The 26628-nt window shown below is 40.8% G+C and overlaps 1 protein-coding gene across 6 annotated transcripts in view; it reads left to right on the forward strand.

Annotated features, from left to right (window-relative positions):
• The window catches only part of PAN3 (poly(A) specific ribonuclease subunit PAN3), a 115519-nt gene that overhangs the window by 85035 nt on the left and 3856 nt on the right, over window positions 1–26628 (forward strand). For 4 of the 6 annotated variants that reach the window (XM_075919221.2, XM_075919223.2, XM_075919224.2 and 1 more), the window contains 9 exons: window positions 474–635; window positions 961–1077; window positions 2049–2150; window positions 10439–10604; window positions 11582–11669; window positions 19495–19634; window positions 20645–20774; window positions 25189–25253; window positions 25976–26114. In XM_075919221.2, the coding sequence (XP_075775336.2) occupies window positions 474–635; window positions 961–1077; window positions 2049–2150; window positions 10439–10604; window positions 11582–11669; window positions 19495–19634; window positions 20645–20774; window positions 25189–25253; window positions 25976–26114 (1109 nt within the window). Of the gene's footprint in view, window positions 1–473; window positions 636–960; window positions 1078–2048; window positions 2151–10438; window positions 10605–11581; window positions 11670–19494; window positions 19635–20242; window positions 20775–25188; window positions 25254–25975; window positions 26115–26628 lie in introns of those variants that run through there. The other 2 variants (XM_075919222.2, XR_012900724.2) reach the window with 2 other exon arrangements.

Below are 26628 nucleotides of genomic sequence, written 5' to 3' on the forward strand. Positions count from 1 at the left end.
GGATTCATATTCACAAGGCTCATGTGTGTGCTGAGGATCATCCATGCCCCTTCATATCTTCATCCTTAGTAGCTACAAGAAACTTTAAATTTTTGAGGCAGACCAAAAGATGATGGCAATTTGTTGGGCAGCTGCCAATGTACTGCTCCCCAATAATCATGGAGGAATTGGTTTTATGTTAGAATGAAGCTGGTGCTTCCTCATGCACAGTTTTTACTTCTCGTGTGTATTTTTAGTATGACAAGACTATTTTTCAGAAAGCAGATATCTGTTATCCAAAAATATCTCTCAGGAAACCATATTTGTGCCAAAGATAGAATTATTAATTTTAACTTTTTTGTTGCATGTATCTAAGACACAACGCAAAGTATTGTTTGACATCTTAATATCTTGAAGTCAGATTTTCTTTACTATTGTAATATTGATTTTACAAATGCAATTAGTGTCTAATATATTTCTATAAACTGCTTTAGCAGTCCCTACAGAAGTTGACAGCTACCACAGCCTTTTCCCTTTAGAACCACTGCCACCACCCAATCGGATACAGAAAACAAGCAACTTTGGGTACATTACATCATGCTACAAAGCTGTAAATAGCAAAGATGATCTGCCATATTGCCTTCGGAGGATACATGGTGAGGGAATCATAAGTTGTCATCTTTTTAAACTTCATTGCTACCTATACTTAAGCCTAAAACATTTGCCCTTCTATAATACTACGCATAAATCTTAAATTGGCTTTGAAATTAATCATTCTGTTGGAATAAGAGAGCAGAGTTTGGCCTAGATAACAGTCCATAGTGTTGGAAATGAGCAATCAAAGTTTTATATTGGTGTGCCTCTGTTGGTGGCAGCTCAGTACTTTCAGAACAGATACCAAAGTGTCTTAAAAAAATCTAATGGATCCTAAAATCACTGAATAAATGTAACTAAACTCTGTGGGTTTTATTCTGTTCTCAGGTTTTCGTCTTGTTAACACAAAGTGCATGGTATTGGTTGACATGTGGAAAAAAATTCAGCACTCAAACATTGTAACTCTGCGTGAAGTATTTACCACTAAAGCATTTGGAGAACATTGTAAGTTTCCAGAGATTGAACATTTGAGATAACTCTGAAGATTTTAGAGCAGAGGTTCTCACCTCTTTGGACTGAGTACCCTTTTGTAAACCTTGATAGCATGCCATGACACACAGATCCCCCAAGTCTCCCCCTGACCCAATGACAACCCCCCTGTACCTGGGTGCACTGGTGGGAGTGGGGACTCAGAGCTAAAATTCCAGATGCTCTAGCCAAATGTGACACACCCCCAATGGAACAATAAGCTGACACCTCCAAATAAAGCCCTCCCAGCGTCAGAGGACATAGGGTAGGAGTGGGATTTGGAGGTGTAGTGAAGAAGGGGTTGGGGATTTGCAGGAACTGAGGAGGCGGAAGGGTATGGGGGTGCAGTGGCAGATGGAAGGAAGATATGAAGACAGAGGGGCACAGGGGAGACAGCGTCCATATATGGCCCATGGTGGGTAGAAGGTAAAAGTGCGGTGGGGGTGAGGGGCAGGAAGAAATATATAAGATGGGGCATCACCTTCCTGTTGGGTGGGGAGTATATCATGGGGACAGTCATTACCAGAGAATGTAATGCCTGCCACTCCCTCACAAATCCTGTCTCACACATCTGGCTAGGCGCTGCTCTCTACTCCAGGCAATAAGAGTGCTGGAGCCATAGTACCTTTTAGATTTGGTCTGGGAGGGGCAATTTGAACAAATTTGTATGATGGGCATGTGGCCTAGTACATGGAGTGTCAGCCACCACATCTTCAAATCTGGCCTTGCTGGCTTTCCATCATTATGACAACATGGCTGCTGAGCCAAATTGAGCAGCTCTGCGCCCCATGTACCAGATCACAATGTCCAGAGTGTTGAGCTGAATTCAGCCAGCCCCACAACTCTTTGCTACATTCTGGCAACCTGCTTTTGGTCATGAACTGTGGGCTGAGAAACCCTGTATTAGAGTTGTTAATTTATTGTCACTTATTTTTTTTTATTTTTAGCTCTTGTGTTTGCATACGATTTTCATGCTGGAGGAGAGACTATGATGAGCAGACACTTTAATGACCCTAGTGCAGATGCCTATTTCTCTAAAAGGAAATGGGGTAAGGAAAATGCATTCAACTGCCACTTTAGAAACTATTTCAGATATCTTGGTTGTAAAATTATTTGGCCTCAGCTTCATAATTTTTGTTAGTCAGATGTTAGGTATATTGAAGGTACTACAGGACAGGGGTTGTTACCTCTAGAAATCAAAAAGGAAAATAAAGTTCCAAGTACACTGTGTTACATGAAAAGAAATGTATTGGTTGTGTTTTAAAAAGTAGGCTGAACCAATTGAACAATGATAATTTTCCTAATTTCGTACAACTTCTGACTTTACATCAGCAGAAAAGGCACATGCATCTTTTTGGCAGTTCTACTAGATTGAACATGTGATCAGCACTACTTTTAGCAGCAGTTTGGACTCAATGACTGCCTGAAGTTTCTTCCAACCCTATGATTCTATGATTGGGAGTCAGCCTCTCCTGAGCTCTAGTCCCAACTCTGTCATTGAGTGACATTTGGCATGTTACATGCAGGATTTTCAAAGGCACAAACAACAAATTAGCTGACAATTAAAAGTCATTGTGCCATTGTGTATTTGAAAAATCTCCCATTTAGTCTCTGTATTTGAGTGGTCCCAGTTGGTAAAATGGGGATTTCACTTGCTCACACAAATGTTATGAGGACTAATTAGGTACTAATATCTGCATGTGTTTTGAAAAGGTAAAACTATAGTTAGTAAGAACACAAAACAAATTTAAAATCTCTGCATATTTTATATTCCTAAATACTTTATTCCTTCATACTGTATCTACAGATCCACATTGTGAGAATTGCAAGCCATGTCACAGAATAAAAGAATAAAAAGTCAGTAGTTAGTGATTGTATAACTCAAAGTGGACACTAATGTGTTCTGAAAGCAATTCTGTAAATAAACACACACTCTTCCCAACACTGATCTTTTAACATCTCTGCATGTTGAAACTGGAACCACTAGTTTTGGGCTTTTTAATTCATTTAAAATATTTATATTTTAAATTTGACTTGGTTGTCTAAATCAGGACCTCAAGGATCTTCAGTTTATGGAAAGCTGCAAGCCTTTAAAAGATGCAATTCAAAACTATCACCAAATAGTCCCCATTATCTTTTCATACAGTTGTCAGGTATGAAACTAAAACTTGACTTGCAGAATTATCTTGACTACTGATTTGTGCCGAAGGAAAAGAACTCACCTTGATATTCAGATTCATGACAAGTTTGAAGACTTAGCAGTTAAGAAAAGGTGTAATCATAAACAAAATGAACTTAATAAAGTGAATAAACATGGAATTATTGTTATTTTTTTCTATTAACATTTAAATCTATCCTTGTCATGTTTTTCCCCCTTGATCTACTTCTCTAAGTATTATACACCATAGCATAGCTATGGATGAGACTCTTGAAACACGAAGGGATTTATCACTCTTTTAAAAAGAAAAAAACCCCAGAAACTGGCTGTTACGTATAATTATATAGATTTTTATTGTAACAATTTAAATATCTTCCTGAAGTTGTTTTTCAAGAAGTTATTTAAATTAATTCCACTCCAGCTAGAACAGCTTGCAGTACCTGTGGCTTCTAGTCTTTATTATTGAACTCTTCAGAACAACCACTTCATGCAAACACAGAGTTTGGTGTTGCTTAAATGAGGCTAGTCAGATAATGGCCATTTTTCCCCAGGGGGGGCCTTCAGATATTTCTTACGGTCCATCTTTGAATTTATTGCTTTCTAGTCTACAAGAGTAGTCATCAATAGAATGAACAATTTGAGAGACAAAATAAGATTGTGTGCCTATATCTTGAATTCTCAGACTTGACTACCTTCACAGATTCCTCTTCCATCCCTCATTAGAGTTTCTTGTCTGTTTTCCTGCCTGCAAGGGACTTCCAAGAGAAGCAGGGTATAAGGATGTTGAGATTTCCTTTCTATAAATGCCCAAAGAGCATTCTGCCATATGAGGCTCTGAAATGTGCTATTGCATTTAAAGGTTTAGAATCCCCACAGTGTGGGTGTGTCTAAACGGAGCCATGTAGATTAGGCTGATCGGCAAAGGGAAATGAAGCCGCGATTTAAATAATCGCGACTTCATTTACATTTAAATGGCTGCCGCGCTGAGCCGACAAACAGCTGATCTTTTAAAAGCTTCATTTCCCTTTGCCGAACAAACAAATCTACATGGCTCCGCTGACGGACCCATGTAGTTTAGTCATACCCTGTGATGCCCAACTTGGTGTGAATTTGTGGAAATAATGATTTAAGAGAACTTGGTTTCAGAAAACATACAGACAAGTAAGATTGCATATCAGTTAGCAAAGCTAGTTTTTGACAGTTAAATGAAAAGAATTGTGGTTACATAGCTGTTTCACATGTTATTTTCTGGTGACAGTGTGGTCAGTCTTTTTTTTATTTTTTATTTTGCCATGTCATCTGCAAAGGCTGTTCCAGAATTTTTTTGTAAGGGATGTGGTGTAAAGCATTCTCGTGACAGATGAAAAAAGACTTAACAACCATGGTTTATTTTTGTACTGAGCCACCTGTCCTTACTGTTTCCTAATTTTAAAAATTCCTTCCTTGTCCAGTCTTATTCCATAAAATATCTTCTGTTTCTGGTTGTATACTGTGATAATCCAATGTTGGAGTTATATTTTACAGTGTGAATTAAGATTTAAAGTGAAGCGTGTACATTTTTCTAAAGATGAACCATTCTGTGGTTTAGAATAGATAATATATGCAATTCCAGTTTTTTTGAGTCCTGCTGCTTGTTTTGTCTATCAGTTTTCATTCCCAAGAAGGGAGTTTGTCATCTTTCTGTAAAATATGTATTGTTATGGAGTTTCTGGTAGATCATATTTTAATGTGATATAATTGAGTATATTGAAATATTACAAAACATGACAATGTCACACATCTTTTTTTAAAATCAGCTGAAATTCCTCTTACTATAGGAACCTGGCTTTAAAAGTATTACTCTGCCTGAATAAATTATAATCAATTAATATAAATTAAGTATCAAATTGTAAATAATAAACTACTGTACACCAAAATTATACATTTTAAATTATTTCCTAAAGTAAACACTGGAAATATTAGAAGTATATTTTTGGCTTTGTTGGATGGTGTTTCTTTCCAGTCAATTATCCCAAATCAATATGTCTCTGATTTGAAAGAAAAAAAGAAAGCCTGCTATATATATCTTCAGTCAATGCATTAAAAAATTCTGGTTTATCCATACTTATTAACAAACCGCTCCAAAGTCACTGAGCATTTATTTTTCGTGCTGCAGATTACTTTCCTGCAAACAGCCCTTTTTTAGCAAAAAGACACACTCATAATATGAACTGAATCCATGTTTTTTCCCATCACTGCCTCTAATTCTCCAGAATGTAGTCTATTTCGAGAGTGGCTTCCAACGATGCATTTGTAAATGTTCAGTGGGACCTCGGGCCTTGGCATGAGCTAGCACCTGGTCTGGCAGCATCACCTACTCATGTAAGGTGCTAGGGCTTCTGGGGACACATCCTATTGTTAGCACTTCAGAAAGCCAAGCCGCTCTAATTCTTTTCCAGTGACTTGTGGGATAACATATCAGTCTTTCTCTGCACTTAGAAAGAATTGTGGGAAAGAATTGGAGGCCCACCAGCAGAATGGGTTAATGTGTGTTATGACTGCAATGTGAGCAGGTTACCAGCCCAATAAAAGCAACACTGTGTTTTTATTTTATAGCCCCAGAAAAAGCCAGCTAGTATGGGTTGAAAACATTTCCAGAGTTTGGTTAGAAGTTTTTGTGTGGTAGGTGGTTGGGGTAGGGACAAGGCTCAAATAAAAGACTGGATTAATGTTGCAGTGGAGATATCGCCTGTCTGTCATCTAGCTTGAGTATTCTGGTGCAGGGGCTGTCTTCCTTGATGCATGCATTTGCAATTTAAACTCTACAGGGTTTTTATGCTCAATTGTTGTACAACTGTTATAGTAATGAGAGCGGTGTTGGGAATTTTCCAGGGATCTGTTTCAACTAATTTGCATTGCATTCATTAATATAAATATAAATAAGCCATGACTTCTCATTTCTCACAGTATTCTAATAGATTAAAACTAAATACTCAGAATAACATTTAGTGCTGTTTTCTCTGTAGTCTGTCTTGTCAGGGAAGGAGAAATGATTGTTATAAATAGTCTGAGTGATCAATGTAGCATTGAGTTTGTCTTGGTCTACTTTAGATCTCTTACACACTGCTCTTGTTTCCCCTACCAAATTTTAAAAAAGCAGTTCCTGATCCTTTTTTGTGCGTCTACCTCGCTGGCACTGAAAACTCCAGCTTTATAATGAAGAAATAAAGTTGGTATTTTAGTTGAATATTTATATTTAGTTCCTTGATCCTGTTTACCTATGTTCAACATATGCTGAGCTCTTTCATCAATGTTTTCTACTTGAGTATCAAAAGGCAAATATTGCTCCCATTGTGATATAGGTTGCACCTCTAAAATCAGGGATTCTCTGGTCCAGCAACATCTGTGGTCTGCCATGACCTCGGATGTTCCAGGATCAGAGTTCCAGCACACTGCAGGTGGGCGGAGGACTGGGAGTTGGCATGAAACTCATCTGAGCTGTGATGGGGGGAGCCAGGAGCTGGCTCACGGCTCACCTGGGCTGTGGGTTGGGAGAGGATGCCAGGAGCCAGCACACAGCTCAGCTGGGTTGTGAGGGGGCGGAGGGGTGTGCCAGGAGCCAGTGTGCAGCTCGCATGAGTTAGAGGTGGAGAGCCAGGAAACCTACCAGCAGCAGGGGGCCTGAAATGACTTCACCTGATTTGGAAAAATCCCTCATCCGGGATCAGTCATGTCCCGAAGATGCCAACCACAGAGGCCCAACCTGTACTTAGATTGTAAGTTTTGTTTCTGTACAGCACCTCACATAATGGTGTTCTGGCCTATGTCTAGGACTCCTAGGTGTGATGGTAATACAAATAACAAACAATTACAGTTCTCAAATGAGATGAGCAGTTGGCTCTTTTCCCTTTGGGTATAACAATAATTGTCTGATTCTAGTGTTTGTTTTTTAAACAGATGTAATACTCAACTGTCTTAAAGGAATCATTTGCATTCCTGCCAGGCATAGAACATCTGCTGCAGTTCACCATATGCAAAAGAATAAAAGATTAAATAAATTGCCTATGAATGTCAGAGTCCTTTGCCCAATAACGTAACATCCTGTCACCCTGACATGAAACAGTAATAGATCGAATGATGAACAGGGAATATTTTTTAAATGTTTGCAGAGTGAGACTACTGGTGTAAACGAGTTTGTGGTAGATGATTCACATACTGATTCATCAACAGGACAATAAATCTAAAATTAAATCATTGTGAGCCTCCGCGTGGCATGCCAAAGTTCTGTGGGCTAAAGGAGGAAGTGTCTTGTCCTTCAAAATATGAACGAAAGGAACCCACGGCACCAAAAGCGAACTAAAGATAAAGATGTTAACAGAAATGAAAGCAAGAAGCATTCATATATCCCACTGGCCTTCCCACATCCCCCCCAAATAGTAAAATGTTAACTGGAATTGGCAAACTACAGCCTGCAAGCCATATCCAGCCCTTTCTGGACTTCAGATTCCATTGCCACACCCCAGCTGGGTGTCAGGAGCTTGCCATTAGCATTCATGGCCTGCCTCAATTTCCAGTCCCAGATGTGGCCCTTCGGCCATGCCTGATCTACAGTGATGTGATTTACTTTTTAATGACAGTCTTGAGCAGTTTTCCAGAAGTTTTGATACGTTTCTGGGGGGAAACTAACAAACTGACCTTTAAATGGAAAGGAATGAAGATATTTGTAATCTCGCAGTGTACAAGGCACACTTATGTAAGAACACTGTTACATTTAGGGCATTACTAAGAGGAGCCACATTGATGATCCTGATATTCACAAAACAAGCACTAATGTGGCCCAGTGAAACATCTGAAGAGAGCTAATCTTATTTGCAATCAAATTTAGTTCTAGTATTCCTAGAAGCACTGTTTCCTTTGTAGCTCTGTAGCCCTTCTTCATGCTACACAAACTAAAGCTATAAGCACATGGTGCTGTTGCTGAGTCTCTTCAGTATTAACAACCCATCCCTCTCTCCAAAAAAATCGGTCTTCCCATTTCCAGTCATTATATTAGATCGGCCATTAAAATCTACCACTAAAATCCACAAAAAAAGTGCAGTTCTCATACACATGGTTCAATGTTACCCAGAAAGAGCCTATGAGATATGAACACTAATGCTGTGGTGGTGACTGAATTAGTAGTGACTTGGGTCATAACGAAACATGCAATCTGGGGTAATAAGACTCAGCATTCCAATTATGTTGAACCATACAATCTTTTATTCTAATTTCCCTAATGGAATTTGAAATTAATTTGTTTCGTATTTCATGTCTGTACATGTTGGAATTGAAGGAGGGGTTAATATATACTCCTTTCTACACTCTATGGCCGTGTCCAGACTCAGGGGTTTTTTCGGGAAAAGTAGCCTTTTCCCGAAAAAACTTCCCCTGCGTCCAGACTCAAGCCGCGTTCTTTCGAAATTATTTCGAAAGAACGCGGCTTTTCTTTCGATGGCGGTAAACCTCGTTTCACGAGGAAGAACGCCTTCCTTCGAAAGTTCCTCTTTCGAAGGAAGGCGTTCTTCAATGTAAAGAGGCCGTCTTCGAAAGAGAGCATCCAGACTCGCTGGGTGCTCTTTCGAAAAAGCGGATTTTTCTTTCGAAAGATCCGCCTGCAGTCTAGACGCGATCTTTCGAAAGATGCTCTTTCAAAAGATGCTTTCGAAAGAGCATCTTTCGAAAGAAGCCTGCAGTCTAGACATAGCCTATATGGCATTAGAGCACAAAATGATACCAATTGCAGATAAACAGTAGCTATTGTCAGGGCTCGACAATTTAGGTAATCTACTCGCGACTGCGCCGCAGCATGCTGAAGCGCGCAGCTGGCGAGCAGGGTTCGCCGCGGCTTGGCAAGCCCTGGCTATTGTAGTATATACTTTTTGTTTTGTCATATTTTTGGTTTCTGCTTTTTGAATATCATGGTGCAGCAATAATCAGTTGTATTAAACCTATTTCTTCATACTGAATTTTTATCATAACTTCTAAAATTACTTAATTCTCATGAACTTGAATCGTGGTAATATTTATTGAAGGAATTGTTACCATTTGAAATAGGGATGTTAACAGGTAACTAGTTAACTGGTTACCCTGTAAACATCACTGTTAGCTTACCAGGTAATAGTTAACCAGAACCCAGCAAGCAGTCCCCAACCTGGAGGTCCTCACATGGAATCCTCGCCACCTGCTCTCCCATTTAATCCGTTAAAACAGTTAACCAGTTTAACACTACATTTAACTAATTAAACTGGATTTTACATCCCTAATTTGAAGATCTGTGTTGACCACTCGAAGTGGGATTCTGTATACATTTTCTGTATACATTCTTGTTAGTCACAGTACGGATATTAGTGGCTAGTTGGCTAACAGTTTAACCGATAAGCGATTACTGGGACCACTAATGGATAAGCAAAGTGCAAGGTATGCACTTACACCTGTGTGCTCTGCATTTAAAACTCTGCATTTAAAACTCAGACTGGCAGGCTGGTTTGTTCCCGACCTGCCAATCTAAGTTTTAAATGAAGAGCATGCTGGGGAGCCACCTGCCACCCCTGCTGCTGCTTCTGATACAGAGCATCCTCTGTGCATGAGAAGCTCCAGGGCTGCTGCTGCCTCTGATACAGAAGCAGCAGTGTGGGATGGCAGGGTGCTTCCAGGGAGTGGGGCCAGGAGTGTGCTGGCTGCTGGCCCCATACCTGGGAGGAAGCATTTTAGTAACTCTGTAATTACTAAGAATTGTTGCAGCTACACAATTGCTAAAATAAATTATTTCTAACATCCCTATAGCACACTGAAAATAGTCATGTAGCCATTGTAGCAAGGGAAGTGGCAGCATTGTCCAGCTGCTTTAAATATGTACCCACAGGGTTTAGGTGAATTTGTATTCAGGGCAACTAGACAGTGTTGCCACTGCACATTCTGTAGCAGCTACACTACTATTTTTAGCATGCTACCTCAGATGTGAGCTAGCAGGAGTGTGTACGCAAGTTGGGAATCCTATTTCTAGTTCTTAGTGTAGACATAGTCTAAAAGTAGAATGAAACTGATGTACATTGCTCAGTTCGTTGTTTAGAATACGTGAACTTTAACTTCAAGAACAGTATGTGAAATTTAAGTTAGTTGCATTTTGTTTGTTCACTGATACAATGACATTTTTGCTTTTAGGTCAGCATGATGGTCCTTTGCCCCGGCAGCATGCTGGGTTACTACCAGAGTCTCTTATTTGGGCATACATTGTGCAGCTCAGCTCTGCTTTAAGAACCATTCATACAGCAGGATTGGCGTGTCGAGTTATGGATCCAACAAAGATTCTAATAACTGGCAAAACAAGGTAACGGAAAATAGCTTTTTTAAATTTATATTTTTGACTAGTAAGATCAATGTTATTAACAGCTATCGTTGCAAATTCCTATGCAAGATTAGGGATGTAAGTAACTAGTCGACTATCCGATAAGCAGCAAGAGGGAGAGTAGGAGCCAGGTCTGCAAGGATCTGGCTTAAAAGCCAGTTCCCCCTAGCACAGTCTGGGGGGGGAGGGGAAGGGGAGGCAGAGGTGTAGCTGAGACCACGCACAGCTGGGAATCAGCTGATTCCTGGCTTGTACTCAATCCCAGATGCTGCGCCTCTGCTTTTTAAATGTATTAAGAGCCTGGCATTTCTTAATACATTTAAAAAACGGAGACTCAGCGGTTGGGTGGGGAGGGCTGGGCACGAGCCGGGACAGCTGATTCCCGGCTCGCTCCCAGTCTTACCCCCCTGCTTCTACCCCACCTCCCACCAGCTGCACCTAGCGGCTCTAAATAAAGTTAAAGGCAGATCCATGTGGAATTAGCTCCTGGTCCTGCTGTGACTCTGGAGTTCCCCCCCCCCCCTTATCGACTAATTGAGTAGTCAATGGAATTCAATCAACTAGCCAATTAGCTGATTACATGCAATTTAACATCCCATGCCAGATATGGGGAAGCAACCTAGTACATTGACTAAATTGTTTTATGTTGTCCCAAGACTAGTGAATTGGTAAAAGTTCGAAGCTATAAATCAAGTTTTTATAAATTTAGAAAGATTTGTCTTGTCTTCTGAAAACAACCAAGTAAGCAGCATGCGTGTAGATCTATTTGCTGTAGTTCTCACCTTGAAAGCTTTCCTCTCCAGCATATGTAAAATTCTTAGTCAACTGGCAATGGGAGAGCTTAAATAATTTTTTTTAAATCTTACCCTATATTTTATACGATAAGTATCAGGAAAAAAAAACTATTCAAAGATAAAATCTTACCAAATCTCTTCCCAATTTCCTCTTTTGTTTTAAAGATTACGAGTGAATTGTGTTGGAGTATTTGATGTTTTAACATTCGATAACAGTCAGAATAATCCACTGGCACTAATGGCTCAGTTTCAGGTAGGATGATAAAGCATTGTTAGCTTTATAATAGATTGTTTACTGTTAGTTAATATGTACCAACAACTTCTTAATTCTGTTTGAAACATTAATGTTCATGAAGGCCAAGACATTTTACATTTGTACGCTTCAGTGTGTGTATATATAGAGTTTTAACTATCTTTGGCATATCTTTTCTTCCCTAAGTTGTGTAAATGTATTTGTGATTTGTATACATGAGCTGTCATTTTGTTGTTGTTGAAACTTCAGCAATAACATAGCACTTGTATATTGACATCAAGCAAAGCATAGGTCAGCTTACTTTGCAAAACTACACAAATCAGAAGCAGTTAGAATGGAGAGTCCTTTTAAAAAGAAGGAAAAATCTTTTAAAGTTGGGACGAAAACTTGAGTGAATGCTGGAAAAGAAATTTAGAATGTGATGTGCACATGAAGCTAATGCAGAGTTGGGCCCAAGTGTCATGTAGGGGTTTAATAGAAAATGATACAATTAATGGTTCACTTGTACTTTTGTTTCTTCTTTCAACTTCCATGTCTTCTAGCTGGAATAGTTCCGAATTTTTTAAAATAATTTGTACTTACTCAGTCCCCTTTCCTCCTCCATTCTTAAACAGACTCACTATATCAGGATTTAAACTTCTCTCTCAACCCCATTTCCCACAGTTCTACACTCCACATTCTTCCTTGATTCGGGAGAATGCCGTTAGTCAATGAGTGCTACTCCATAGTATTTGTGCAGGACTTCTTTCTCAAACTTCTTCTTGGGGCTGACTACTGTCTCCAGAGCATTTTTGTTGCCCGACAGCAATGAGAGTGTAAGACCACAGTATGGAATTGCACTTAATTTCTTTTCATTAAATAAACTTAGTCACTGAGAAAATTGCTTATTCATACATTTGGGCTGCATCTAGACGGGCAAATTTTTCCGCAATACTAGCTGCTTTTGCGGAAAAACTTGCCAGCTGTCTACACTGGCCGCTTGAATTTGCGCAAGAACACTGATAATCTAATGTAAAATTGTCAGTGTTCTTGCGCAAATACTATGCTGCTCCCGCTTGGGGAAAAAGCCCTCTTGCACAAATGCAACTTTTTGTTAATGATGAAGGAAACCACTCTCAATGTACTTCTCCAGAGTACATTAATTAGTTTTATTTCTTCTTAGCTGGATATCTTCTATTGTATGGCTACATCTAGACTGGCATGATTTTCCGCAAATGCTTTTAACGGAAAAGTTTTCCGTTAAAAGCATTTGCGGAAAAGAGAGTCTAGATTGGCATGGACGCTTTTCCGCAAAAGCACTTTTTGCGGAAAAGCGTCTGTGCCAATCTAGACGTGGCTTTGCGCAAGAAAGCCCCGATCACCGTTTTCGCGATCGGGGCTTTTTTGCGCAAAACAATACCGTGTTGTCTACACTGGCCCTCTTGCGCAAAAGCATTTACACAAGAGGGCTTTTGCCCAAACAGGAGCAGCATAGTATTTCTGCAAGAAGCACTGATTTCAGACAGTAGGAAGTCAGTGTTCTTGTGGAAATTCAAGCGGACAGTGTAGACAGCTGGCAAGTTTTTCCACAAAAGCAGCTGTTTTTACGGAAAAACTTGCCAGTCTAGAGGCAGCCTATGTGTTTTGTAATCAGTTAGCAGAAAAGAAATGACTAATAAAATTGATTATCCAGTCAGCCCTTTTTACTCTAACTCTTTAGTTTTTCTTCAAAAACACCCTGTCTCATGAACCTGCTGCACAAGCACTGCTTTCAACTTATGGCTAATTGCCCAGTAGCTTCAGAATGTTGGTAGAGAAGAGTTGCCTTACTGGCATTTCTTTTAGAACCCTTTTAGCCTCAAGGTACTCCTACTGTATTTCTGATGCAGAAAAGTGAAGTTAGGTGATCAGTGCAGAAGGTATCTGAAACTTTCTCTTTACACCCTTTTTGCCCCCCTTTGCATTTTCAGAGCACAAAGACTGAGTTTCCATCTTAGTGTAGTTCAGAATTCATTTTATTTTCACTCTTCTGAGCAGGTGAGGCTGTAAGGTCTCTATTTGCCTATCCACCCCTATCAGAAGGGTTATTAGCAATTTTATTTAGGATTCCCGGTTATACCGTTCATTTCCTGAAACCAAAGAAAATTATAGAATGGCCACTTCCTTTCTATTTCCCTCTCAGCCCTGAAACCCACTGGGACATTTGTCTCTTTAAAAAATTTTAAAATTACCTGTTGTCTTACCAGCCAGCCAGTATGCATTTTCTTACTTCCCACTTCAGTGGCTGATGGTATTTTTGTCACTTTCTGGCTATATATTGTAGTGCACACAGATAAGAAAGAGAGGAGACTAGCATCTGAAAGAGAAGCCTATGAGAGAGGAATTCTTTGGTTTTTGTGGTCTGATTTTCTTAGTCCCTAGTCTTTCACACATGAATAGCGTGTTGCACACAATACTAAGTTTATAAATTAAAAAGTATAGACAACTGATAAAGGAAACTAAAAGAATCAATTAAATATTTTGATTATGACTACGAATGAAGTCAAGAAGGTTTTTTTAACATATTAGGAACAAAAAACCTTAGGTCAAGTACATTGCTAGATGTAAATAGTGATATAGAAAGTGTAGAAATGTTCAACAGAGATTTCCATTCTGTAATTGGAGCAAAGTGGGAGGATATATTCATCTGATATGATGTGGATAGAATTGAAAGTTTTCCATCTGTAACAAAGGAGGGTGTGATGCAGCCATCTACTCAAATAAAACCATTTTCGAATCAATAGGCCCAAACCAGTTAGTTCCTTTAAGACTTATATATGTTAAAAGTTCTCTGAATCATTAATATTAACTTTTAACAAATCTTGGAAAAGTATGGAAACTTGTAAGAATTGGAGGTCTGCCAGTGTAATTTTGGTATTTAAAAAGGGTGAAAGGGGTGGCTCAGGGAACTATACACTGGTTAACTTGACCTCAGGCCTGGGGAAAATAATCAAAAGGTTAAATTGGGACTATTTTTAGCTTCTAATTCTTTGTTGAAAACCAGTGCCACTCAACTTGTTTATCTGGAAGATCGGTCTTGTTGAACAAATCTGTTAGCTTTTATTTTTACAAAATTATGGATCTAGGCAATAAAAAGATGAAGATCTGGAATTACTATGCAATATCAGCAAACTGTGACCATATGAACTGATGTGTTCTAAAGTGTGGCAAGTTTCCTTAGGACTTGACATTATTTTCAGACTGTTCTGGCTGGGGGACTTAGGGTGACCAGAACTGTTCTGCAGGCTTCCTTGCATGTAACATAATTCCAGAGTAAAGAGAATCCTTTTTCCTGTTCACATCTCCTGAACTCTAGGGACACAGATGGAAGGTCTTGAGGAGGAAAAATTCTGAGGGTCCTTCCTCTTAATCACATCTCCCTGCCTTGGCCCCGGCCAGAGAGCATATTTGGACATCAATTAGTCTGTGCTCTCTGCTAGGGATGTTAAAACAGTTAACTGATTAACTGTTTTAACCTAGGTCCCGTCACCTGGCTTTGCAGCAGCTTTGGAATACCACTGCTGGAGTTAAAGGGCAAGGACAGGTTAACTGGTATATGAATAAGCCTTTATTCTTACTAGTTAACCATTTAAAATCTCTAATCTCTGCCCTATCTTATGTTCAGCAATAGCCTGGCTCTCTTCCAACAGACCTGGTCCAACATCACCTCAGACTGTTGGGTTTTGGAGATAGTCCAGAGAGGCTATGCTGTCCAATTCTTCTCCCACAAGTTCCTGCTTCTATAGTGAGTTCAGCCTCTTTTGCCTCCAGGTACAAAAATTTCCCATGCAACACAGGGGAAAGGAATTATATTCAAGATATTTTCTTATACCCGACAAGTGAGGGGGCTTTTATCCAGTTCTAGATCTCAGAGCTCTCAACATTCATTATCACGAAGCCCACACTCAAGCTGCTGTTCTCACATCCATCATTCCTTTCCTCTACCAAAAAGACAGGTATGCTGCCCTCAGCTCAAGGATATATACTTCCATATTGCAATTCAACTCGCTTACTAAAACTTGCTGAGTTTTGTGTTAGACCACAAACATTATCAGTACCACGTCTTGCCATCTACAGTGCCCTGAATTTTCAGCAAGTGCCTTGTAGTAATAGCAAGTCATCTGAGAAGGACTGGCATCCAAGTCTTTCCATTCATGCTCAAGGGTTGGCTGGCCTTTGTCCAATTGCAATCTCAGATCAAAGGGAAAAAATCCACATTAACCCTCATTTAACCTTTGGGGCTAGACACAGCAACAGTTTACCTTCTGTCTGATAGGTTCCGAGCTATACATGATCTTTGCTTTCACCTCCTGTTTTGCCCCCTCACATGGATAAAGATCTGCCTCGGGCTCCTAGGTCTCATGGCAGTCGTCGTCTATATTTGTTCTATACACAAGGATCATGTTTGGTCACTTCAGACTTGGTTTACCTTCCAAAAAGACACTACCTAGAAAAACTAAAGCATCTCCCTCCACAAACCTCCAGTCTCTGGATTGGTGGAAAAAACAGTGTAACATATGATGAGCCATATACACGGACAACTTTGAGGTTTGAGGTCTGTGCTCTACTATAGAAAAATGGCTTTGCTTATCAATGTTAGAATTCAGGTTGTATCTAGAGCATGCATAGCATTCCTTCCAAACATTCATGACTACTCAGAAGTTTCAGAGGGATAGCTGAATTAGTCTGTAATACGAAAAACTTAAAAAACAAGAAATAGTCTGGTAGCACTTTAAAGACTAACAGAACATGTAGATGGTATCATGAGCTTTTGTGGGCACAGCTCACTTCTTCAGATGACCGGAGTATTGGAAGTCCAGAACCCAACACTCGGATCATTTCTGAGGGCCAATAACGTGAGGACAGATAGCCCGAACATAGTCTTCTGTGATAACCAGCAGTGGCCATTTCATAAGGGTATCTTTCAAGACATCTTTTTGCCTTTGGGGGACTCCCCACACATCTTTGTGATTGTAGAGAACAAGTGTCACCATTTTTGTCCATGAGGAGACCACATCCAGGGCAGGTCCTTCTCCTCCTCTGACTTTTGTATGCATTCCCTCCCATTCCTCTGCTTCTAAAGACTTTGTGGGAGATGAAACAAGAGAAATCCAAGGTTATCCTAATAGTCCTGTTAGGGCCCAGGCATACGTGTTACAGGAACCTCCACAACCTCACAGTTATCCTCAATTCTCCTATTCTTGATCCCCAACCTTCTAGTCTGCAGTGGGGGCACAGTCTTGCATCAGAAACAGTACTCTTACCACTTGACATTGTGGATGCTTGCTAGTTGATGCTGGTAGAGTTGGTCAACTTGCAGGAAGTCCTGAGCATCTTTATTAATAGGAAGAAGATTGCACCAGATCCCACTATCTCTCTAAATGAACTTCTTTAACAATTAAGTCATATGCCCCTATACACTCCAGAATACAAGAGATTCTGACTACCCTGTAGATCTGAAGAACTCTGGTCCCTAGGGCTATGTCTACATAGCAGCGTTATTTCAGAATAACTGCTGTTGTTCCAAAATAATATTATCCGTGTCTATGCTACAATCAGTTATTTTGACATAATGCCAAAATAATGGGGAGCTGGAGGACTTCTTACTCTGCTTCCTGTAGCCCTCATTTTATGAAGAGTAAGGGAAGTTGGAGGAAGAGTGCGCTTTCTCAGACTTCCTACTGTGTAGACAGCGCCAAAAGTCAAAATAAGCTATTTCAAATTAAGCTACGCAAGTGACGTAGCTCAAATTGCGTAGCTTATTTCAGCTTTAGCCTGGCAGTGTAGATGTGCCCTAGTTATGGTCACACCTTGCAACCATTGCTGGAGTGCAGTTTACCTATTGACCAGTTCTCTACCACTTGACCGTTAAGAAGCTTCTTTATCATATATTGAAGCAATCTCAACTTGGGATCTCATTTTGGCCTTTTCAGAGTTTATGGACATCCATTCAACTAATAGCTGCATACACTTTATTCTACTTTTCCATGATAGCGGCCTTCCTCTTAACAATTGCATCTTCCAAGAGAGTTAGGAAACTGCAGATCTTGATGGCAGAAGAATGTTGTACCATCATTCATAAGGACAGAGTCTTTTAAACTACATCCCATATTTCTTCTTAAGATAGTGTCTGAATTTCACATTAATGAAACTATCCACTTATTCTTCCCCAAGTCTCACATGGACAAACCAGAGCAGAGCAAACTGTGCACTGTAAATGTATGCAGAGCTGTTTTATTCTACTTGACTAGGATAAAATCCTTCCCAAAATCACTTTGTGGTTTTTTTGTCTTGTCTGTGCAAAAGGACAAACCATCTCATATCATGCTACCAATTAGTAGTCTTGTAAGTGCCCAACCGGTGCATACCCAGCCCACCAGAGCTCAGTCCACCTCTGACTCCTTTTGTTCCCCTTTTTACTTGGGATATTTATGGAGCAGCAACTTGATCATCCATCCATTCACAAAACATTATGCATGAGTGCAAGCAGGGGGTGATACAAGGCAAGCAGGGGGTTGGGATACAAGATTTAGAAGGTCTGTTTGAAATCTATTTTTACAGATACTCGTAACAGCCCTTCTAGGAGCTACTGCTAGGGAGTCCACTTGACATGGAAAATGTATGTGGGCTATCACTTGAGGAAGAAAATGGTTAATGGCCTATATGGTAATGAATGGTCTTTGAGATGTGTGGTCCATATTTCACATCCCACCCACTATCCTCGCTACAGAGTCTTGATGCCAGGTAGTTGTAAAGGAACTGAGCTCAGTGGGGTTGCAAGATGCACATGTACCCTCACTGCCCTTGTGCTGCCCCATGAATGCTTCTGACTAGACAGCTTCAGGAGGTAGCCAAGTTAGTCTGTACCTAGAAAGTTTCTGATGCACGCGCACTAGATGTGCATTCAACTAACGAGGAATATGCATACAAATACACATATATCAAAGATTATCCATTTCTATACAGGTAAGTAACTTCCCAATCCCTTTTGTTCGTATAAGTCATACTTCTTTTTCCCAGGTTGCTTAGGGTATACCAATGTTTATTGTATCTCGTAAAGCTAATGTGTTCTGTCTGGAGATTCTCTAATTATATAGAAATGCTCACAGTTCAGACTGAAAGATCACTGAAACCTGCCAACAAATTCTTGACCAATTGTAATGAAATGAATAAAACATATATTTGAGGGCTTCCCTTAATCCTTAAAGCTTTGTCTTGTCTTAATTTACTATTTTCCACACTGCCTAACAAGACAATTGATGTAGGTGCACTTATGTTATATGCAGAATACCATGGCTTTGCTGTTTTACTGCCTCACTTAAAAACCACATTCACGAGAGGATGTTATTGGTATAACAAATAACTTATAATAAATCATCCAGTAAGTTATAGCTGTAAGACTTGTCCACTTTGTCACCAGTTCATTCACTCTGCTAGGGTAGATGTGGAGTGGGTGACTAAAAAAAAAAGGAGTTTCTTTTCTCTAAAGCTTCTGATCTTCACGAGAGGATCTGATCTCTTCCTACTCGAGATGGAGCCAAGGCAGAATTCTATTTGTTAAAATTTAATTTGCAAAATAGAAATAGACTGTTAGATGCTAAGTGTTGTTAATGATGCATGTAATTCCAACCAGTTGCTACTCAAACTTCTGTTTTGTGCACTCTAAATGTATCTTGAAAAATTCTATCGATAAAGTATGTGGACTTTAAAAAGTACTAATTTTAGATACTCTAAAAAAAAAACTATTGCAAATACTGTCTCCTTTCTCAAAGTGCTATAATAAAGCTATGTTTTGTTTTTCTATTAGCAAGCAGATCTGATCTCACTAGGGAAAGTTGTGTTGGCGTTGGCTTGCAATTCTTTGTCAGGAATTCAGAGAGAAAATTTGCAGAAAGCTATGGAACTGGTGACAATCAACTATTCCTCTGATCTGAAGAATCTGATTTTGTAAGTTCAATATCATAACATGGATTAAAGCCTGTCTTTATTGCTGCTACTTAAATTTGAAGGAAATTTGTTAGTTTTAGAAGCTAATCATAAATGCAAGATTATATCTCACTGAAGGTACCAAACGAATGGTTCATATTAGAGATACAAATAAGAATTTAAATTATGTACAGTGTCTAAAATAATTTCAAATTAAAATTACAGGATACAGTGGTACAGAATTGTCTTCATAGTGGCTAAAATGAGACAGCAGAACATGTTATTACACTTACTATTCAGAGACAACTTTATATATTTTCTGTGGGGTGTGTGTGTGTATAGTAAACATGAACTCCCTATTCCTGCTGTAAACTGGGTTTAAGGTGTTCTGATCAAAGTCTAATAAAATTATGTTTCAAGAGTCAGAGAAATCATTCAAATCCAATTATTCATATGCCAAGATCTTAACTTTTGTGTTCTACTTCTTCATACAAACGATAGGCACACTTTAGTTCCTGAAATTGTCCGTTTTTTTCATTAATAGGGTTGCTGCCTTTCTGACCAGAGAAATAGAATTTGTTTTTTATGTTCATAAATGTAGTCACTATTTTCCTCACCCACCCTTACAGTCAGAGAGAGAAAAATGGGAGTATTTGTCCCCTGCTCCTCATTTGAAAATACAGCACTTGAAAATTTACAATCTGCATATATCTCCTACTTTTAATCCTGCCCTTTCTGACATTGATCTACTTCTGCACTGCCATGTGAGTACTCTTTAGTATACTGAGTGCTTTCTCTCCATGATTGACTGGAAACACAGCATATAGGTAAGTTTCAATGAGCATTTTCTCTGCCGTTTCAATGCTGCTGCTTAACGTTTACGTAAAAAAAAATGGCAGCTTCAGAGCCAGATGCATGTTGAGTGCATAAAATTGCATCTGCAGTAGAAAATAGGATCTGGTTAAAACAATATGGTGGCATTTCTATGGAAATGTGATGTATTTAATTAATCCATTTGGGTTTTTTGGTAGGTATTTGCTGTCTGACCAGAATAGGCTTCGCAGTGTAAACGATATCATGCCTATGATTGGTGCACGATTTTATACTCAACTGGATGCTGCTCAGATGAGAAATGATGTTATAGAGGAAGACCTTGCAAAGGTAAATCATTCATTAATAAAATCTTTAACATAGGCATCCTTTAGGAGTGATAGATCTACAGTTTTAAAAATTGAATCCTGTTCCAAATCCAAGCTAGAAGGATACTAACTGATTGTACACATAAAAGCCTGGTGGCCTGTCCTCTGAGACCTGGTCACTACATGATGAAGGCATTTTAACTTGGCGATTAGCTGAAGCACCATCATTCTGCTGGACCAGCAGCCTTAGAAAAAGCCAATAGGAAATCACTGTGCACTGAAATCTTTACCTTTATAGAATGGAGTGCTTTTCTGATTGAGTAGATATAGTCTACAAGCCATCAAAACATTTTCAGTGGTTTGTATTAGAAACTGGCACAATTATAAATACTTTTTTGTTTACTCAGATTCTGTGAATCTTCTCCTTGCCCCATATTAATTTCTGTTCAAACAAATGAAAAATAGTAGAGCTACTGGCTGTGTCTCATGCATAGACAAAATCAGTAGTTCATACTGTTCTACTTAGCAATACATGCCTTGACTGAATTTGATTATCGGCTATAAACTTCAAGGGCAAGTATACTTCCCTGTTGTTACATATACTGCTATAGAGAGGGTTTGATTCTTCCTACTACAAGTCCCCAAGAAGTTTCAGATCAAGGTACATGGGAGGAGCCTTTTACTACTTTCCTGTCATGTCACAGAACATGGAATAACTCAAGTATTCAATCAAAGCAGGCTATTAAAGTTTTAAGGGCTTAATTCACTTCTCTATGTCGTGTTTCTTATAATCCCAATACCCACTTTGAGATTTTGAAAAGAACCAGTATGGCCTAGTGGAAAGAGTCCTGAACTAGGATTCAGGGGACCTGGCTTTCTCACTGGCCTGGCTAGTGAGTAAGTCCCTTCCCTCTTTGTTTGCCCATCTATGAAATGGACATAATAAAACTGACCAACCATGTGAAGCGCTTTGAGATCTATAGATAAAATGTGCTATGTAATAATGCCGATTATTGTTTTAATATATATAATCTGTATACAAAACATTGTAGATGAACAAAATAGGAGGCTCCACTGCCCCTCCATAATCAGAGATTAATGCAGTTATGGAAGCATTGCAAACCAAGGATGTTAAGGACTAGTTGACTATCCAATGAGCAAATGCTGCTCCTTTGAAACACAGTCTCAGCGTTTCAAAGCAGCACCGCAATGAGCTAACCCTGGGCTCCATGTAATGCTGCCACTTTAAGAGGCAGCGCTGCATGGAGCCCAAGGTCTGCTCCGTGCGGCGCTGCTGCTTTGAAACACCAAGGTGACATTCAAAGTTGCAGCACCTCACAGCTGATCCCTGGCTCAGCTGTGCAGCGCTGCCCTTTTGAAATGCTGCGGCGGTGTTTCAAAGGGGCAACACTGCATGGAGCCCGAGGTCAGCTCTGTGTGGCGCTGCTTTGAAATGCTGAAGCAGCGTTTCAAAGTGGCAGTGGCATGTAGAGCCCGGGATCAGCTGGGGACTTCCCAGCTGACCCCGGGTTCCGGGGAAATGCCCTATGGAGCCTTGGGTCAGTTGGGGAGTTCCCGCTGACCCCAGGCTCCATGACAGCGCTTCTGCTTTGAAATGCACAAGAGCCCCTGCTGGGGATTCTTGCACATTTCAAAGCTGACACGCCTGCTTGCAGCCCGTGGCCAGCAGGAAGTCCCACTGACTCTGGGCTGCAAGCAGGCATGCCAGCTTTGAAATGTGCAAGAGTCCCCAGCTGAGGCTCTTGTGCATTTCAAAGGAGGAATGAGGAAGTGCCTATTGATTAGTCAAGTAGTCATGGAAATTCCATCGACTACTCAACTAGTAAATTAATCATTAGTTAACATCCCTATTGTAAACTACTCCACTGTATTCCAGGAGACTAAGGAGTATAAATCTTGCCATTGCTTTTCTTCTTGTCTTTTGTCAGTTTGTCACACCACTGTATTACAATTTTTGGATCCAGTTCTGGCAACCTTACTCAGATTAAGTAATCCTACTGAAATCAGTGGCACTGTGTGTGGAGTAAGATGCTATGCCACATGAGTGTGGATGGCAGTAACTGAGTCTTGAGATCCTTAATGGCTGTTGATTGGAATCTTTTATCCTTCTGGAAGCCTGCTTTGAAAAGCCTTCACTTAAATAAAAGGTGCTTGTACCCAGAATGCATTGTAAAGTGGGATACAGCCAGAATATTTTTTTTCTGTCAAACTCTGTGGGGATGCAAAGCAGTGCGTGAAATGGATTATCAGCTGTATATGTAATTTAAAAAAACTCAAATTGCAGTGATTCTGTACCTTGTATTGTTGTGGGTTTTTTTGATGTCTTTGTGAGGGATGGTGTCAGGACTTCTTTAATTGATACGCATTTGTTTGTAGCTTTCCTTGTGGACAGATGTGCTTTGTGTCCAAATTGGTTGTGTATCTGATCCTATTTATTCATAAAGGACTCATCTACAGGATTTGATTTAGCAGGTGTAGTATAGACCCACCTGATTGAACTCAAAGGATGCCCACATCAGCCCTGGTACTCCTGCTCATCATGAGGAGTAAGGCAAGTTGATGGGAGCATTTGTTCCCATTGACCTCCCACTGTATGATTTTAATTTACATAGCTGCAGTTGCCATATCTTAAATCTCCAGCTATTTAATTTACATAGCGGGAGTTGCCCATCTTACTTCAACCTTCCCATGTAGTGTAAACTAGGCCTTAGACTGCAGTCTGATTTACTGGTATTATCAAACACCTTTTACTAATGATTGCCGGTTTAAAAAAAATCAAAACTAAATGCCTAAATAACCAAAATAAGAGAGGAGAGGCTTGATACACTAGGAGACAACATTTTCTTCTACTGAGCACTTGGCGTCCAGGCCCATGCTTCTCCATGTTAGAATCCAGTCTACTTTTATTAAAATATCCACCATACGGTATCCCATACAAATGGGGTAGCTGGAGTCTGCATTGTTGTTCCATGAGGCAATGAAGCTGCTAGTCTAGCCCTTGCTGGGGCAGAAATCTGGTGTGAGTACTGGAAAAACTGGACACTGAGACTTGCACAGGAAGGAAATGAAATTAGTATTACCACTTTCGTAATACAGGCAGTCCCCGGGTTACGTACAAGATAGGGACTGTAGGTTTGTTCTTAAGTTGAATCTGTATGTAAGTCGGAACTGGCATCCTGATTCAGCAGCTGCTGAAACTGATCAGTTTCAACAGCGGCTGAATCTGGACGCCAGTTCCGACTTACATACAGATTCAACTTAAGAACCCCAGACGTCCCCAAGTCAGCTGCTGCTGAAACTGATCAGCGGCTGATTCCAGGAAGCCCGGGGCAGAGCAACTCTGCCTCGGGCTTCCTGTAGTCAGTCTCTGGTCAGTTTCAGCAGCGGCTGACTTGGGGACGCCTGGGGCAGAGCAGCTCAGGTGCTGCTGGGTTGGTCCAGTAGCGCGGCCGCTCCTTGGCGCTACTGGACCGACCCAGCAGCACCCCAGCTGCTCTGCCCCAGGCATCCTGATTCAGCCACTGCTGAAACTGATCAGCAGCGGCTGAATCAGGACTCCTGGGCCAGAGCAGCTGGGGTGCTGCCGGGTTGGTCCAGTAGCGCCAAGGAGCGGTGCTGCGGGACCAACCGGCAGCACCCCACCTGCTCTACCACAGGCCCCGGGCTTTGCTCCACATCTCCCTGGTCTGCTGGGGGGGGGGGGGGGCACTAGCTGCGTCCCTCCCCCCAGCAGACCAGGGAGACGCGGAGCAAAGCGGTGGAGGACCCGGGCCGGACCGTGGCGCTTCCAGATCAGCGCCGCGGTCCGGCCCCGGGTCCTCCGCGGCTTTGCTCAGCGCCCCCCTGGTCTGCAGACCAGGGAGACGCGGAGCAAAGCCGCGGAGGACCCGGGGCCGGACCCGCGGCGCTTCCAGATCAGCTGGAAGCGCCGCGGGTCCGGCCTGGGTCCTCCGCGGCTTTGCTCAGCATCTCCCTGGTCTGCTGGCTCCTCCAGCAGACCAGGGAGACGGGGAGCAGCTTTTCTCGCCCCGGAGGAGGTGGGCGGCGGGACCAGGCGTCCCGCCGCTCCAGTCCTCCGGGGCGAGAAAATCCCCGTTCGTAACTGCGGATCCGACATAAGTCGGATCCGCGTAACTCGGGGACTGCCTGTACTAAAGTAATATTACGACTTTCCTCAATCTACTGCACTGCACTTGAAAATGTAAACCATTTCATCGAAATTAATCTGATGGGTATCTACAGTTTTGTTGCACAGTATTAGTGCTGCTTCAATGAGGTTTTGGTGCACCAGCGTGTAAGCTTGTGTGTGTGTGTGTGTGTGTGTGTGTGTGTGTGTGTGTGTGTGTGTGTGTGTGTGTGTGTGTGTGTGTGTTTCTTTCCAAGTTTAAACTAATCATCCATTTCTTATTTTATAGGAGGTGCAGAATGGAAGGTTGTTTCGGCTTCTAGCAAAATTGGGAACAATCAATGAGAGGCCAGAGTAAGAGATACCATGCTTCCTTTTCATAATGTGATGTATAAAATCCAATTTATAAATCAAGATTTCTTCCGTCATCGATCTAATCTGAATACTCACTTAAAGTTCTGAAGAAGTGAAAAGTGAAGACACTTGAGGCAACAAGACTATTTTAATAAGAATCTTAGGAATGTTTCTTTTCTGTCTCAACATATATATTTGCATTTCTTTAGCATATATGTTGTATTTAGATTTCATTATGCTTGAGAGTATGTATACAAGGCGATTGTTTATCTCTACGTGTAATTCTAGTAAACTGCTTCAAGAGTTTGCATAGGCATAATTTTGTAAGGAATAGCTATCACTTTCTAAAAGGTCTATTATAAAAACCAGTTACATAGACTTAAATAATTGCAGATTCGAGTAACAATGCAACTAGTTTTTAGCATTCAGTTGGTAACTTTGCTGATGTAACTTTACTCCCAATCTCTTTTCTGTGGGCTTTTCAGTAACCATTTAAATTCAGGTTACTTTAGCCAAGTAAACTCTGGGTAAAGCTTCTCACACCTTTATGGATAAGAAGAAAATACTACTTACTAGTTGGTAATAGGTTATCTAAGCTCCGCTACACATCTACGCTAAGATCATTCAGATGGTGTTTATCTGGAACCGTGTGTGCATCTGTGTAAGATCTCGCTAATATTTTTAACTTTTGATTGTTAATGTGAAGCCTTGTTTTGCATCAGATTTCAAAAAGACCCAACTTGGTCAGAAACTGGAGACCGATATCTACTGAAGCTCTTTCGGGATCATCTTTTCCATCAGGTGACAGAAGCGGGTACTCCTTGGATTGACCTCAGTCACATTATCTCATGTCTTAACAAGGTAAATGGCATCTGTGTTCTTTCTTTAAAGAATGATTTGGTGAACTTTCATACATGTGATGTTCCACTCTTGAAAGGAAAGGAAATTGTTGTGCCTTTGTATTGGACTAAGTTGGAGACTGGTCTCCCCCGCCCCCGAGGGTCAGAGTGAGGCCAAACTGCCTCACTACAAGTAAGCAGACTGGGAGTAGCCCAGCCCAGGCCCTGCTTCAGGGCAGGGCGGCAACAGTTCCAGTACACATACCTAGGCTCAGCCTGAATAACAGTCCCCTCCGCCCCCCTACTTCAGGGTGGGGCAACAGAGTCCAAGTGCCCAGACTTATGCTCAGGCTGAGCTGCAGTCACTTAAGCCCTGACCCTAGCTCCAGGGGCAGCACACATAGGGCTCTGGCCTGGGTTCAGGCTGAGCAGTAGTCCATAAGGCCCTAATTCAAGGCAGGGCAACAAGACAGTTCAGCAGGCTCAGACCCATATTTAGATTGAGCAAGAGTCAGTAGGCCCTTTCCTGTGCTCAG

This window comes from Pelodiscus sinensis, chromosome 1, assembly GCF_052426305.1.
Source record: "Pelodiscus sinensis isolate ZL-2025 chromosome 1, ASM5242630v1, whole genome shotgun sequence".
NCBI classification, from domain to species: Eukaryota; Metazoa; Chordata; order Testudines; family Trionychidae; genus Pelodiscus; species Pelodiscus sinensis.